We start from the raw sequence: 15,912 nt of genomic DNA on the forward strand, positions 1-15,912 counted from the left end.
GGAAGGGTCAATATTTAAGGGTCTTTCACCATATTATTGATTTATTTAACGTGATTTTCATTATAATTTTGTTTTAGAGCTTGTTGGGTGACAGTGATAAGCCAGCTGATTCATTAAAACAAGAAGTAGTAGCGGAAATACATGCCGAACCGATGGATCCAGAAACCACTAAAGCAGAAAACCCGAAAATTGCACCAATTGCAAAATCTAAGGGTGCAATACCGAAAAAGGCGAATAAGAGAAGGAAACATAGAAAAAGTGTATCAAGTGATGGATCTGAAAAAGAAAAAGAGAAAAATGGAAAAAAAGTATGTAAACTAGAATATCTATAGAGTATATACAACAAAAAGTCTCTTAGCATCGTTAGTTGGGGAAGACAGATCTAAAATGAAGTTACAAAGTAGAATTGTCTTTATTAAGTTTATATTCCTAGATTAAGCTTTGCAGTCAACTTTATGTTTATAAAATTTAACATAGAGAGTTTCAAGCTGCGAGTCCGGGGTTACAATCTCTATCGGATGTGCACTATATGGCATATGCATATGCATCTTTATCTTTTTTTTGAACTACATATTAGTCTTTTATATCTTGTAGATTTTTTATTGGGTATTACGTCACCTTTAGCAAAAATCAATTTAGAAAATACTATCTAAATAGACTTATACACGTATTTAAAAGAAATATGAGCTTAAACCTTCAATGGTACCTTTCGTTATACTTATTTTAATTTAAGTTCAATAAGTTTTAAATACAATAATTTACTTGAGGTATAATAGATTTTTTTTTATACCTAGGAGCTGAGGTTTAATCTATTAATCTCTGAGCTTGTTTCTTCTTTTTAATATCCTACCTAACTTTGTTATGAATATTAAAATTGACAAAAACGATAAAAACAACGAGAAGACCTACTTTTTTAATAAAAATACCTAATTTGAACCAACGTTTCAGTAGTTATATCTACTACCGTTATCAAGGTAAATAAAGTTAAATTAAAAATATGAACAAAATATACTTCTCTTCGTTAAATCTCTCGTTTACACTCCCTTCAAAACTCCTTTCTAACTCGACAATACTTAAAATACTTTTTTTTTAAATATAATTTCAAATATAAAAATAATAAAAAAACTAATGTCAAAAGGACAGATTCTTTAGGATACATTGTAAATAGGGAAATATAGTAAAAGTAAAGGTACTACACTTATTTCTGCTTATTGGCTTCTTCAAGGCAAGACAACCAGAAACTTATTTAGATTATGCTTTTTAACTGATATGAGTTTTCAAAAATTTTCCCTTAAAATTGGAGGTACTCGAGCTAAATACACAAATCAAATTTGTTGTTTGTGTTCTCGTATATATTGTAATGAAATTCAGAAACACACTTTTATTGGCAACGTCAAAAACTCTAACCTAACTTGGGTTGACTGTCGTATAAGTGTTTCCAAGGTAAAAACTGACTAAACCAGTAAAACTGAATCAATGTGACAAAACGCGTCCTTTTTAAAGCCCGATGAAACAATTTCGAAATATTTAGAATTTTCTTCATTATTTTTGTCATAAGGGACCAATAATTTCATGAGAATACTGACAGTCAAAGCAAGCAAGCAATGAATAAAATACAAGGATTTACAATAATATAACCTAAATACCCTAAATTGGGGCCAAAATGGGGCTCTCAAACAAGATGAATTACTTAAAAACAGGTCACTATAGAAAGAAATATTAAGCTAAACGTAAGTAGAGGCCTAAATAAACCCTACTAATCAACTTTTTACTTTATTACAAAGTATGAATAAAATAGTACAAAAACTAGGAGAATAACTTACGTATTTACGTTTTGATACTATACTATTTTCTTTCCTTTGTACGAGTATTTGGTTTTCTGGCTGCCTTGTCCTGAACAACGCACAGCATTACTTAAGAACCATAACCATCTATCTTAATCATGTTAAGACAGAAATAGAGACAAAAATAATATTTAAATACATACATTATTCAGTAAATATATCTTTTAATATTGATTTTAAAATTTCTATACAAAAAAACTATTTACATTAAATAAATAATAAAAAATATTTGTTCTGTCTATACTAGGAGACGGAAATAATAGTCAGTGACGTATTTTCAGCTTTAGGGCGCGCCGAGTGAAGCAAGGGAAGAGGGAAATAAATTCAGTGGCGGCAACAATTTCTCTTTAGTTATTATTTATAATGCCTATTATAATGGGATATTAATAAAGAGGTAAATATGTACTTCATATCTCCAGCTTCTTTCATACAAAGAGTTTCTAGTTTTAAAAGATAAAATGATTTGAATTTCACATATGGGCTTAGTACCTTTACTATATTTTTAAATTCCTATTATATATATAATTCCTATTATTCTGTTTTTGAAGGTGGTAGACATTGGTAGAGTAGTAATAAATAGATACAGTTTACACTTGATAACGGTTGGGAATACTACCAACCGAAACGTCGTGTTAAATGTTAAAATAAAGGCATTGCAAGTTCGAGAACCTATTTATGACTTTTCTATTATTCTAATTACGGGTAGAATTTTTAGTAAATAATCAGCGTCGCAAACCCTAAAACTCTTTCAGGTAGAAATGTATGAAATAAAACTTATATAGTAGCGAGTATACTATGATAGATTAGTCATTCGCTATCTGATGCGGTCCAAGAATCGTCACTATCACTACTTTCGAAACCAGGAGTGATAATAAGAGGTTCAACCATAACTTCAGCTTGCGTATCCAAGTCCCACATTTTTTGTTCTTCTTTAATGACGTGCCCAATACACTTCTTCCAATCATCTGCTGTCACGCCATTAATAGCTTCACTTAACAACAGCTTAACGTCATTTAATTTAAAGGTTGTATTTTTTCTCGCAACTTCACCTTTTATCTGCGCCCATATAAGTTCTATCGGATTTAGCTCACAGTGGTATGGAGGTAATCGCAATAGAGTAACTCCACATTTATGCGCCATTTCATCGATAACATATTTAATATATCGGTCTTTATGTACCCGGACAATATCAAGTAATTGTACTTTTAGCAAATTTTCATCAAACTGGATGTTTTTTGATTTTATCCAGTCTATTATGTCGGCTTTTTGCCAAGCAGACGTAGGTAATTTTTCTACTCGGCGACTGTGATACGGCGCATTGGGATCACCGAACCGGGTTCCACAAGCCGTAATACTGATGAAAACCACTTTTCAAATACGTCATTTTTAGATTCGAAAACGTTAAGCCCGCCATCCAAAACAGAGTTACTACCTATGTGGGTAATAATCAAACGACGGCCCTTACCGGAAGGACATTTCAAGCCTGTCGATAACCCGTCAAGGAATGCTTGCCGTGAGCTTGTGACATTTAAGTCCTGCCATACTTTTGAGCGAGTGTGTCCCTCATTTAACCAAGTCTCGTCAGTATAATATATCTTATTCCCTTTAAGCCTATGGTCACGTATTTGTTTTAAAAATTTTCTTCGCCACAACACAATGTCATCTTTCTCAAATAAAAAGCTTTTGCGATTTCGCTTCAAATACCGGAAGTTTAAACCGCTTAATATTCGCTTTAAAACTCCAAGGGATATTTTGGTTAAGGAATCATCATCATCTACTTCACCCTTAATTTTCTTTAGTGTTGGCATTTCATTTCTAAAAAAAAACTGTGCACTTTGCGGCGAAGTATATATTTTATATCATCCTCTAGAACAATTTTCTTTCTACCTCTTGTTTCCTTTTTTTGCTTCTTGTTATTAACTTTAAGCGATCGGAAAACTGTCCTAGGACATAATTTTGTTAAACTTCCGCACAAATTTGCTGCGTCTTCGGCACATAAATCGGGATTTTGAGCGCGAATACTTTCATATACAGTTTTTACCATTGCATGTTCGCCCATAGTTAAATGTTTTTTCACTTTTTTTGGAGGAGGTTCACGACTAGTTGAAGCTTCTCCCTGTTCCATTATACTAAAAATTAATATTTGAAATACACTTTTCACAAATTTCACAAACAAAACAACAAAAACACCGTATTAAACACCGAAGAAAAATACCGTAAATTAATAATATTATAAGTAATAAAATAAATTTATAATATATATTAATATATATTATTTATTATAATAACGTATAATAACGCAAGCAACTGCAACAACACTAAAATAAACAATAAACCCGCAAACACGCCCATGGGATGTATCAAAGCAACGTATAACAAGGAAAGCATGTTTCTGCGTTTATAGGCGTTGCCATTCTGTTAAAAGTAATGACAGTTTATCTCGCTGCCCCATTTACCGCGAAACAAGAGAGAAAAGGACGAGCAATATACTTGTCACCACTGCGCGCTTTATGCGAGCAAGGCGGGCCTATGACAACAGCCACTGAGTTCACACAATTGGAGTAGGCGCGTGTCACCGGCTTTTAATGGATTTTGTATTTAGGGAATTAAATATTATTTTAAGCCACTCTAGTTGTGTTGCTTGTTGGTTTTTTCTGACGTCACTGACTATTATAAACGACTTCGACTATAGTGGTTTATTATCGAAACGCGACAAACAGTTATGTGCATTGAAATATATTTTGGTTTTAGGTAAATAGAGCTTTTTTAATATAATTTTGAGAGTGTCTATACAGAAAGACTAGTTGCAGTAAATAAGTAATAACAAATATTTTTTCTGTTATTACCAAATGGAATAAATGGGTACATCTAGTGCTCGCATTTCTGCACTGAGAACGAAATTACTTAAAAATGAAGTGAGCGTTTTAAGAATTGGTTGAAAATGTAAATTATTAATAAAATGCATACATTTCATTATATCGCAAAAATTCTACGTCTAATGCTTACTAGATAATATTATCGTGCAGATACCTATAAATGATCAACTCGAAAATCATTTAAAAACATATCATCCATTCTTTCTCGAAGAGACCACACAAAAACAAAACAAAAATAAGAACTTCAAGTCAGGGTCTCATTAAACATACAGTGCGAACGTAAAGGTTGGAATAAATTCATTTAAAATTCAGGGGTATGTTCAAAAAAAAAACGCTCGGACATGTCGATTTTTATTTTTAACTGCGGGTTTTCTTACTATAATTTTATGTATACAGGGTGGCCCAAAAATAAGTTACGGTCATCAACGTAATTTTTTTAAATGTAAACACCTATTTTTTATTTTAGATTTAGGTTCTACATCAAATTCTAAGTACATTTCATGTACCATGTCCTATACCTAAACTCGACCGTTGACGATTGAACACAATAAAAGGCTATTTTTTGAAGAGTTATTTATATCAAGCAACCTATCAGTTATTGTTTGGTTATTTACATTTGTGGTTGGTGTTTTTGATTGTAACTTGTCACAATTTGTTGACATCAAATAATTTTGAGTGAATTTAATTTGATTTAGATGCCTAAGCAAAGTTTTGCTTGTGTTAAGTTTATCAAAAGATAAAATTAAAATTTCAAAAAATGGTACGTCTTAGTGAGCGAGAGCGAATAGAGATTTTGATGATGATTGGTTATGGAAACAGGATGCGCACTCAGATGGAAGTCTGTGAAATTTATCATGCCAAGTATCCTGATAGGCCACGTATATCTCAAAGTACTGTCAGTAAAATAGAACAGAAATATCGGGATTTGGGTCATGTCAGGGATAATTATACGAAAGGTCGGTCAAGTATATCAGAAGAGAAGCAACTAAATGTTTTGCTGGCAGTTGAAGAAGATTGCCATAAAACGACTCGCAATATTGCGTTAGAAAATCAGATATCCCAGACATCCGTCGTTAAGTATTTAGGTATAAATAAATGGCACCCTTACAAAGTTCAATTGGTTCATGAACTAAATGAAGATGACCCAGATAGGCGTTTAGAATTTTGTGAGAGACTTATGGACTTGTGCCATGCTAATCCACAATTTTCAAAAAAAAATTGTATTTTCTGATGAGGCAACGTTTTGTCTTCATGGTAGTGTAAACCGGCAAAACTGCCGATATTGGGCTACTGAAAATCCGCACTGGATGATGGACATGGTGCCACAGCCAAGTCCCTTAAAAAGTAAATGTTTGGGCGGGGGTGATTGAAAACAGGGTTATAGGGCCCTTTTTCTTTGAAGGATACTTGAATGGTGAGAGGTATTTAGAGTTTTTAGAAAATGACTTGGTTCCATGCCTTGCCACTTTATACCCCGATCCAGAAGACTCGGATATATTAGATAATTCCTTATGGTATCAGCAAGATGGAGCTCCAGCCTATTACACTCGTCACGTGCGCCAGTACCTGGATACCGTTTTCCCTGGACGTTGGATTGGTCGGAGGGGTGCAATTGAATGGCCGGCCAGATCGCCGGATCTGACTCCTTTAGATTTTTTTTTGTGGGGGTATCTTAAGTCCAAAGTTTATGTTAATCGGCCAAACAACATTGAAGACTTAAAAATTAGAATAACGGAAGAAATACGATTGATAGAACCTTCTGTTATCGATAACGTTTTACAAGAATTTCAGCATCGACTGGGATATTGCCAAGAGGTTCGTGGCAGCCATTTTCAACACTTAATAAATTAATTAAAATATTTTTATGTATTGCTTGATATAAATAACTCTTCCAAAAATAGCCTTTTATTGTGTTCAATCGTCAACGGTCGAGTTAAGGTATAGGACATGGTACATGAAATGTACTTAGAATTTGATGTAGAACCTAAATCTAAAATAAAAAATACGTGTTTACATTTAAAAAAAGTACGTTGATGACCGTAACTTATTTTTGGGCCACCCTGTATACATAAAATTATAGTAAGAAAACCCGCAGTTAAAAATAAAAATCGACATGTCCGAGCGTTTTTTTTTTGAACATACCCCTGAATTTTAAATGAATTTATTCCAACCTTTACGTTCGCACTGTATATATAATTTTTTTAAATTTAAAAAAAAGCTACACGCGTTTCGCTTTTATCGGAGCATCATCAGGCATAAAACTAAATTAAAAATTGTACAAAAAGACCGCTTGTTTTGAAATTTGATCAAAAACTTTTTACCTAGACATACACCTACACATATCACATTACAACTAACAACAAATCTAAAGCTAGGTTAGGTTAACAACATTCACCGTAGATAAAAATAAACATATAAAAAATAAAAAAGTAAAAACGTAAAATGTTACAAGTGGGGAACGATCCAGCAACCTTAAGATTCACAGCCATAGGCCACTAAGTCACGCAACAAACCATAAAAATAACCCTAACTAAATCAATAATGGGTATAATATGTAACAATAAAATACAAAAGAAAAAGACTTAAATTCAAACAAAGATGTTACTAAGGATTATTAACTAGGATGTTAAAAATTTATTCCCAAATATTCCACCTGGTGATTGCCTTGAATTGGTCAGATATCTTTAGCTTAAGTCAACGCTTGACAGACTTATTGTTGATTATCTTGTAACACTTCTCAAGTTAGTACTTGATCAGAATTTTGTTGTTCTTCATGACAAGTTTTTTAGAAGTTACTGGACTGGCAATGGGATCTTGCCTACGTCTTCTTCTGAGTGAGATTTTTATGAATGATTTGGAGAAAGGGATTGTCAATGGTAGGTTTGGTGCTTTTCTCCCTGTATATAGGAGATATATGCACGATATTTTTGTGGTGTGTTATGGAATGATCTAGAATTGGCGGATTTCCTAATTTTCAAATACTCTCTTCACGCAAATATCTCGTTCACACTTAAGGAAGAACAAGATGGAAGGTTACATTTTCTTGATGCGCTTAGTTCAGAAAATACCAACAAGCTTGAATTTGAAATCTACCGCAAACCCTTCACTTCGGACAATGTCATACAATACTCTTCGAACTGCCCACATTTCTACAAATTTGCCTCTTTTAATTCGCTTTTTTATCGCCTTTTCAACTTTCCCCTTTCTAAAGAAGCTTTTCTCGCTGAGTTAAACTTAATTAAACATACCGCTTTTAATAATGGTTTTTCGCTTGATCTTATTAATAAATGCTCAAAAGACAAAAACTGAACGTGTTAGAGAAAATGGAAATTACTAAAGCTAATAAAAACCCTGTCCTTTTGTGTATTAATGACATTTTCACCTTTGAACCTCACCTCATCTATAACAACCTCTCTGTTTGAATTTAAGTCTTTTTCTATTAAATTTTTATTGTTAAAATATTATAGACATTCATACATATAGTTAGGAGTTGCGTGACTTGGTGGTCTATGGGTTAAACGCACGCCTTTGAATCTTAAGGTTGCTGGATCATACCTAACTTGTGACATTTTACGTTTTTATTTTTTATATCTATTTTTATCTACGGTAAATATTGTTAACCTATCCTAGCTTTAGATTTGTTGTTAGTTGTAATGTAATATGTGTAGGTGTATGTCTAAGTTTTTTATCATATCTTATAAGCGTTCTTTTTGTAAAATTTTTAATTTACTTTTAGTTACTTACTTTTTAATTTTCTTACAGATATTCCAATAGGCGCGAAACACGTGTAGCTTTTTTAAAAAAAAATTAAAAATTATATTTAAGAATGTTTAATGAGACCCTGATTTGGAGTTTTTACTTTTGTTTTGTGCAAAAATCATTGTTTAAGAGAAACACGTTTTAAGTTTAACATTAATTTCCATTAATAAATTATGAACGGTCAGGATATGTACTATTGGTAAAGGTGATTTAAAACTATTGTCAGTGCGGTTCATAAACAATGCCATATAAGGGCCCACAAATCATAAATAAATAAATTTAGTTCAATATATATGGTGTTTAGAGTTTGTCTAGCTAAGGAAAGGTACACCATCTGTTTTAAAGCTGCGCCAAATTTTGTCCCCTAATAACGCGCGATTAGCGACAATAGCGCGCCTTTTTTTAATTTAATTTAAAGACACATAACACAAATATAAGAATTAACGCAACGGCACTGTTTATATGCAAATCGGGGCGATCGATACCGGTGCGTTGGCAGCGGCGTAAATAAATTTACTGCGCAACCGAGCCGAACAACACGTGCTGTACCTTTCCTTAGCTAGACAAAGTCTACTAAATGTGCGACAAAAATTGAAGAGATTATTCCTTGGGCTGTTCTAATTATATTTTGTCCTTTTATTATTTTTGGTAGGACGCTTTGTTTCGAAGATACGGGCCGAAAAAGAATATTCATAATAACAATGATTTATTACCAAAAATATAATGTTTCTTAATCTACAAGAATTGTTCAAAATGACTACCCCCATCCCTCCCTCGGATGCAAGAATCCACTTTTCTCATCAACTCTCGAAGTCTTTCAAAAACACGAGGATTGTTTCTGATTGCGTTACATCCAGCAATTATCCCATTTCTCAAATCTTGTACATCTTCTACCTGGAGTAGTACAAACTAATGACTTTGGGTGTCCGCATAGGAATTAATCCAAGGTGTCAAAGTCCGGGGATTGAGCAGGCCATACGTGAGATCTACCTCGAACATATCATCCCTTTTTATCCAGCGATTTCAATATGTTACTGTTAAAAACTGTCGAGCCAAAAAGCTAAAATCCTTAAAAAACTGAGGTAGCGTTTGTTCCAAAAAGTTGCGGTATACCTCGTCGGTAAATCTTCCTAGCAGAATCAAACGTTTAACGATAACTGTGTTGTTGAAAGTTGAAATGTTGAAAGCGATCTTCAAGCACCTCATGTGGATTTTCTTCTGTCCAAACATGGTTATCGTGAAAATTCCTTATTGCATTTCTTGAGAAACTGGCGTCATCGGTAAAACGAATAAGAGTCAGTTAGTTGTTGATGGATTTGAACGAGTGTGTGCAAAATTCATTAACAGAATGCAATACGTGGAAGAAAATCTGCAGGAAAAAGTGCCTGAACGCGTTGTATGTGGTATGGGTATAACAAATATTCTATAAGAATTGTCCAAATTGTCCCATTCCTTACATTTGAAGTATTTGAAATTTTTCGAGTAGAGGTACGTTGATCGTCTTCTACCATGGTCAGCACATTCTCTTCTAGTTCTACTTTTCTTATTGTCATTGGCCTTCCAGTTCCTCCACTTCACTTCAATGCTACTGTTTCACAAAGTCGTTGATATATACTTTCGAAGGTTTTTCCATTAGGCACATTACGATTAGGAAATCATTCACGGTACAACCGACTAGCTTCTAATGAATTGCTATCAGCAAGTCCATTAATGTAATGTGAATCAGCCATCTCGGCGTTCGTATAGCCATTCATGATAGACAATTTCACTAACAAGACTTAAGGTATTAAACACAGAGAATACACGTCTAAATTTTTCTAAAATTTTGATTCTGATTGACAAACTCAAGTTTTTTCGGCTACGTTAATAGGAATGTTTTTAAAAGATACCAACCTAATCGTTAGATGTTTTATTACTTGATAGGTGCAGTGTAGTACGCTATACTTTTATTTCATCTACGTTAATAATTTTAAAAATACCAAAATTGGATGGTTAAAATTCATTTTCGCCCCGTATCTTCGAAACAAAGTGATTTATACAAAATCATAAAAAGACAAAGCATCCTTAGAATAATCCAAGAACTAATCCCTTTAATTTTTATCAGTCTTTTTTGTTTAGTGTATACTAACTAAAAAAAAGTATATCTCTACTTTTTTCTTAGAAAGTTGATCCAACAGACGTAATCGAAGTAGTTTCTGACAGAGCAGGCGAAGAAGAAGAGACCGATTGGATCGCCATTATTGAAAAAGAGCTTGCAGAAGGGGGTGATACATTATCGAAAGAAATAGGTATAATAATTATTAATTTTTATGTAGTATACACGATAAAATTTATATATTGAATATTGTTAGGAAATGAAGAAAATCCAGAAGATTCTCCTTATCATAAGAGGGAGGTAGCAATTGACGACTGGCTGCCACCTTTTAGACTGTCGAATGGCGAATTCAGGGTAAGTGAACTTAATTACTATATAAAAAAATTTCTATTATTTAGGAAATATTTCATATTTTTTTAGGCAAGAGTTACATGTGTAGAAACGGGTGGGCATCTTTATTTACACGAGGAGATCCTAGATAATGTTTACTACAAAATGGAAAAGAATATAAAAGAGTATTTCGATAATAATCCTCCTAGTGTGACTGATCATAAATGGGAACCTGGTCAGTTGTGTACCATAAAATTTACAGATGGTAATTGGTAAGTAATTAAAAGTTTTATTTGGCTTTTTGTAAGTGAGGTCTTATGATTTCGCAAAGAAAGATACCTTAATTTTCTTGTAATTATGAAATATAAATTAATATAACACTTAATTTCAATAATTACACGGTATTTGCATTTTTTTATGTGTTAGTTATTTGATTTGTAATTTGTAATTTCTTATCAATGTAACATGGAATCTTGCATTTTCTGAGAAAACTGACCATAGTAATGCATATTTTTTTTACACCATCAGAGGGTAGAGATTTTTAAAAAGCCGATATTTTGACAGGAGAATTTTGGATTGAAGATTTGTTCATGGTCATGGTGATAGTCATCTAAAAAATCTGCGTCCACTACATATAATAAGAAAGTATACGAAATGTCCATAATTTCATCAACACTTTATTTCTTACTGCTCATTATATCGCCTTCTTATTAGTCTCTGCAAACAAGCCCATTATTCAGATCGCATGAATAATTCGTCAAATAAACAAAGCGAGTGCTGGAAGATAGTTATCGTATAACGATATTTGCCTTAAGGGAAAGTATCAACCAGTTGTAAGACCAGAGGTAAGTCTCGACGAACTTAATACTTTTTTTGTAGCTTAGATCAAAATCTTCATAAGGGTCTAAACGCATCACGAGACCCACTTAGTTATTTGAGAAATGCTTCCCATAATAACTCTTACCTCTTCATGCCAACTGATATAACGCAAGTAAGAGAATCCCTATTCTCAATTAAAAACAAAAATTCTTCTGGGGAAGATGGGCTGCTATCAGCAAAAATCTTTCTTAACTTACCTGATTCAACATTGTCAACATTAGTCAACTTGATAGATGCATCTTGGACATCAGGAGTATTTTCAACATGCCTGAAATCTGCAAAGGTAATTCCCATCTACAAAAACGGAAATCCTGGTGAGCCTGCAAATTTTAGACCCATTTCTTTATTGTCTGCTATGTCCAAATTGGTAGAAAAGCTGGTCAAAAGCCGGAAGATAAACACAAAATAATAAAAATCTTAGTCATATCAGTTTGGATACCGAGAAACGGTAGGCACCGGTGATGCTATCCATAACTTTTTTCGATCTGTATAGCCAAATGAACGGTGGTGAAGTTTCCGCAGCAGTCTTTTGCGATTTGTCAAAAGCATTTGATTCTTTTAGCCATGACGTTCTGTTACGCAAGCTCCAACTCTATGGCTTCAGGGGCATAGCGCAAGCTTGGCTTGCCTCCATACTTAAAAGATCTTAAAAGTTTAAGAGAAGAAAGTATTAGGTCCAGTGCTGTTTTTTTCTTCTGTATGTTAATGATTTAGCAAAGCTTAGCATTCAGGGGAAATACTGTATTTGTTGATGACACCGCGATTTTATGGCGCAGCTTAGACAAACAGATTTACAAGAGAGATCTGGTTTGATTGGAATCTCCTGTAGTTAAATGCAGACAAAACTAATGTTATGAGCTTTAAAGGCTCCCTAGAGAGCATCCCTCGGGGGCATTACCATCAAGCAACACAGCACCAGCAGGTTCCTTGGATTGACCATAGATAAAAATCTTGCTTTTGGAGCGCATATTGTTGGTCTTGCTAAGGCGATATCTTTAAGCTGTTTTGCGGTAAGGTTAACAACTGACAAATTTGGTGCATCGGTTGGTAGATCTGTTTATTTTGCTTTGATTGAGTCGTGTACTAGGTATGATATTTGTTTCTGGGGAAATGCTAGCCATTATCTTATCCAGTCAATCCTAATTCTGCAAAAAGCGGCTCGCCGGTACATTTCCAGGACAAAACCCAGAGAGTCTTGTAGACCTCTTATCATCAAAGAGAGTGCTCTTACCGTCACGAGTATCTATATCCTGGAAGTGGCTAACATCCTATACAAACATCGTCACAAATTCATAGTAGGAAATCCTAGGTCGTGACACGTCAAGTAAACAACTTGCATCTGCCTATCCCTACATCTACCTTGACGAAATCTATTATCTATGAAGGCATAAAGGTATTTAATCACCTACCACGTAACATTAAACAGGCAACGTTAATTGATATATTTAGGCAGCGACTACGTTCACTCTTAGTGGGGAAGGCATATTATTCTTTATTGGAATTTTATGAAGATTCATTTTCATTTTAATTATATGTTATTACATGTATATTATGTTTTTATGTTTATTCGTTTCTGCATTTTAATGTGAGACCTTGAATTTGCGGACAAAAATTTTATTAATAATGTTTGTATATTTTCTTATTTTGTACTCTTATTTGTAGAGTGCGGTCTGTTTTATTATTTATAGGTAAAGTAGATAATTTTAATGGCTTTATAAACAATAATTTATTGGTTTTTAACAAATAAAGCACACTTTGATTTTGGCTTAGGATGCTTTTTCGATATTAAGTCAAAATAAGGCGAAAAAATAAATATTTTAAATAAAAATAAATTACAGTGTGTTTGAGATATGAAAAGTTAAGCTTTCAGTAAGTAAATCTTGTAAAAAACCATTTTTCTTTTGTAAAAGGTAAAAATAAAAACCAAAAACTTGGTTATTTCAATTTTTCGCATTGATATTTAGGCGATGTAAAAGCTGGTAAATATAAAAGTTGAAGATCTTTTTCGTACCTACAACTTTGGCATTTAACTTTTTTTCATAGGATTTACAAAATTAAAAAGAAAAGTATATACAGTGCATCCGTAAAGTAGCGGATAAATTTAATAAAAATTAAATGGACCGTTTCTGAAAAAAATGCCCGAACCCGTCGATTTTAATATTTGGTTTAGGGCTTTTTTACGAAGAAATTAAATATACAGGAGAACCTAAAAAAAATATGACGTTATCAATATGTTATTTCAATGGAAACCACCATTTTTTTATGCAGAATCAAAAAGAATGCATTTTTTTACAAAGGATATAATAGAAATTAATAGAGGTTACATAAGCAGTTTTAAACGAAAAATTATGATAAAATGTAAAATTAAAGAAATACCTATCTAAATTAAATATTTGAATTGAGCACCGTTAACAACCTGACAATAACCAAGGCGATTTAAAAATTTTTGTTTGAACGTTGTCAATGACTCTGGAGTAATATTTCTAATTTCCTGCCGTATTTGTTCTTTTAAATCTTCTAAACTCGCTGGTTTAGTGACACACACTTTACGTTTTAAATATCCCCATAAAAAGTAATCGAGGGGAGTTAAATCTGGCGATCTGGGTGGCCCTTCAATGAACCCTTGTCTACCTATCTAACGATTTGGAAAAACTTTATCTAGATAATTGCAAACGGGAAAAGCATAGTATGGCGGTTCTTCCAAATCCGGATACAAAGTTATCAGAGTGGGGATAAAATCATTTCGAAGAAAGTCCAAATATCTCTCACCACTGAGAGTGTCATCAAAAAAGTAAGGTCCTAAAACTCTTCTTTCCACTATATCGCACCACACATTGACTTTTGCGGGTGTTGTGTATGAGATTCTGTGAACCAATGAGGGTTTTCGGTCGCCCAGTATCGACAATTCTGTCTGTTCACATGGCCGTTTAGAGTAAACGTTGTTTCGTCAATTCGTAAAATTGTTTTTATTTTTTAAGCGAGAACCATGCGTCGGACGAAAAAAACCAAGAGATTAAATTTGCTAAAGAGTAAGGATTTTTTTGGATTTAATTGAGGATTTTAAAAATAATTTTTGTTTTAAGAAAAAGCAGTGGCGCAAAATTTTTTCACTAAAAATATTCAATAGAAGACCTGTAGGGACGCCACTGGCAGAGAAAAAAAATTTTTGGCACATGTCTATAATATTGTTTAAGTTATTATTAAGAAACTGATTTTTTTTGAAAACGTTAACACCCTGTATCTCAAAAGTTAAGACGTTTAGGACATATGTTTATAGAAGGGTGTCTACTATAAAAACCGCCAAACTTTAAGAGGTGATTGTACAAGTCATTTGCAACTCGTATAACATTTTTTTGAAAAGTTGTTAGTTGTTCTGGTATTTAACATTTGTTGATTTTATCAAATTTCTTTGTTTTTTTTTCATATAAACAAGAATATCTCCGTTATTCTTACCACCACATAAAATTTAGATATACCATCTGAAAGAGAATTAAATTTGCTATAAGATGGGTATATTTAAGTTTTTGAGTAATTTTTTATACCGGGTCTTATCAGAAGTTAAATGTAACATTTGGGAAATGTGCAAAATTAGTGGTATCTTCTTCGTTGTCGTTTTTCTAAAATTTGGTAAATAGGGCTATGTTTTTTTTCAGCAAAAACTACTGCATTTAATATGCTTTCCAATGATATACGTACTTTTGTGATAGCTATTTGTTTTCACAGCAATATCATGGGCAAAAGAAAGAAAATCACAAAAATTGAAAATTTTCAAATTTTATGTTTCTTGATCTTTTGAGCACCAATGCGGTGAGTACTTGTAGATCTATCTTCCCTAACACAACAACTCCACAAATTTCCATTAGAGAAGCCGTAAACAAATAACATAATTATCGCGATAATCATTCTTTAAGAAAAAAAGCAGGTTTTCCTTCTTTTGTAAATGGCAATGAATCCGCAAAAGAAGGAAATTCACAAACCATGCATTACCTGATTTTAAAACAAAAGTTTTTTTCAAATTGACAAGAACTGTCATTAAGTTTTCACTTCGACTTAAAGTAGTTAAATAAGTAATTTGATTTAAACGTGCTTAAAAAGATAATGCCTAGTTTCACAAAGATTGAATATCGAG

General features: G+C 33.0%; 1 protein-coding gene across 2 annotated transcripts in view; it reads left to right on the top strand.

The window, feature by feature from the left end:
• LOC126734498 (uncharacterized) overlaps positions 1 to 15,912 on the top strand; it is a 159,244-nt gene that overhangs the window by 94,682 nt on the left and 48,650 nt on the right. For both annotated transcript variants that reach the window (XM_050438153.1, XM_050438155.1), the window contains exons 23-26: positions 78 to 308; positions 10,641 to 10,767; positions 10,831 to 10,928; positions 10,995 to 11,176. In XM_050438153.1, the coding sequence (XP_050294110.1) occupies positions 78 to 308; positions 10,641 to 10,767; positions 10,831 to 10,928; positions 10,995 to 11,176 (638 nt within the window). The remainder of the gene's footprint in view (positions 1 to 77; positions 309 to 10,640; positions 10,768 to 10,830; positions 10,929 to 10,994; positions 11,177 to 15,912) is intronic.

This window comes from Anthonomus grandis, chromosome 3 (assembly GCF_022605725.1).
Source record: "Anthonomus grandis grandis chromosome 3, icAntGran1.3, whole genome shotgun sequence".
Taxonomy (NCBI): Eukaryota; Metazoa; Arthropoda; class Insecta; order Coleoptera; family Curculionidae; genus Anthonomus; species Anthonomus grandis.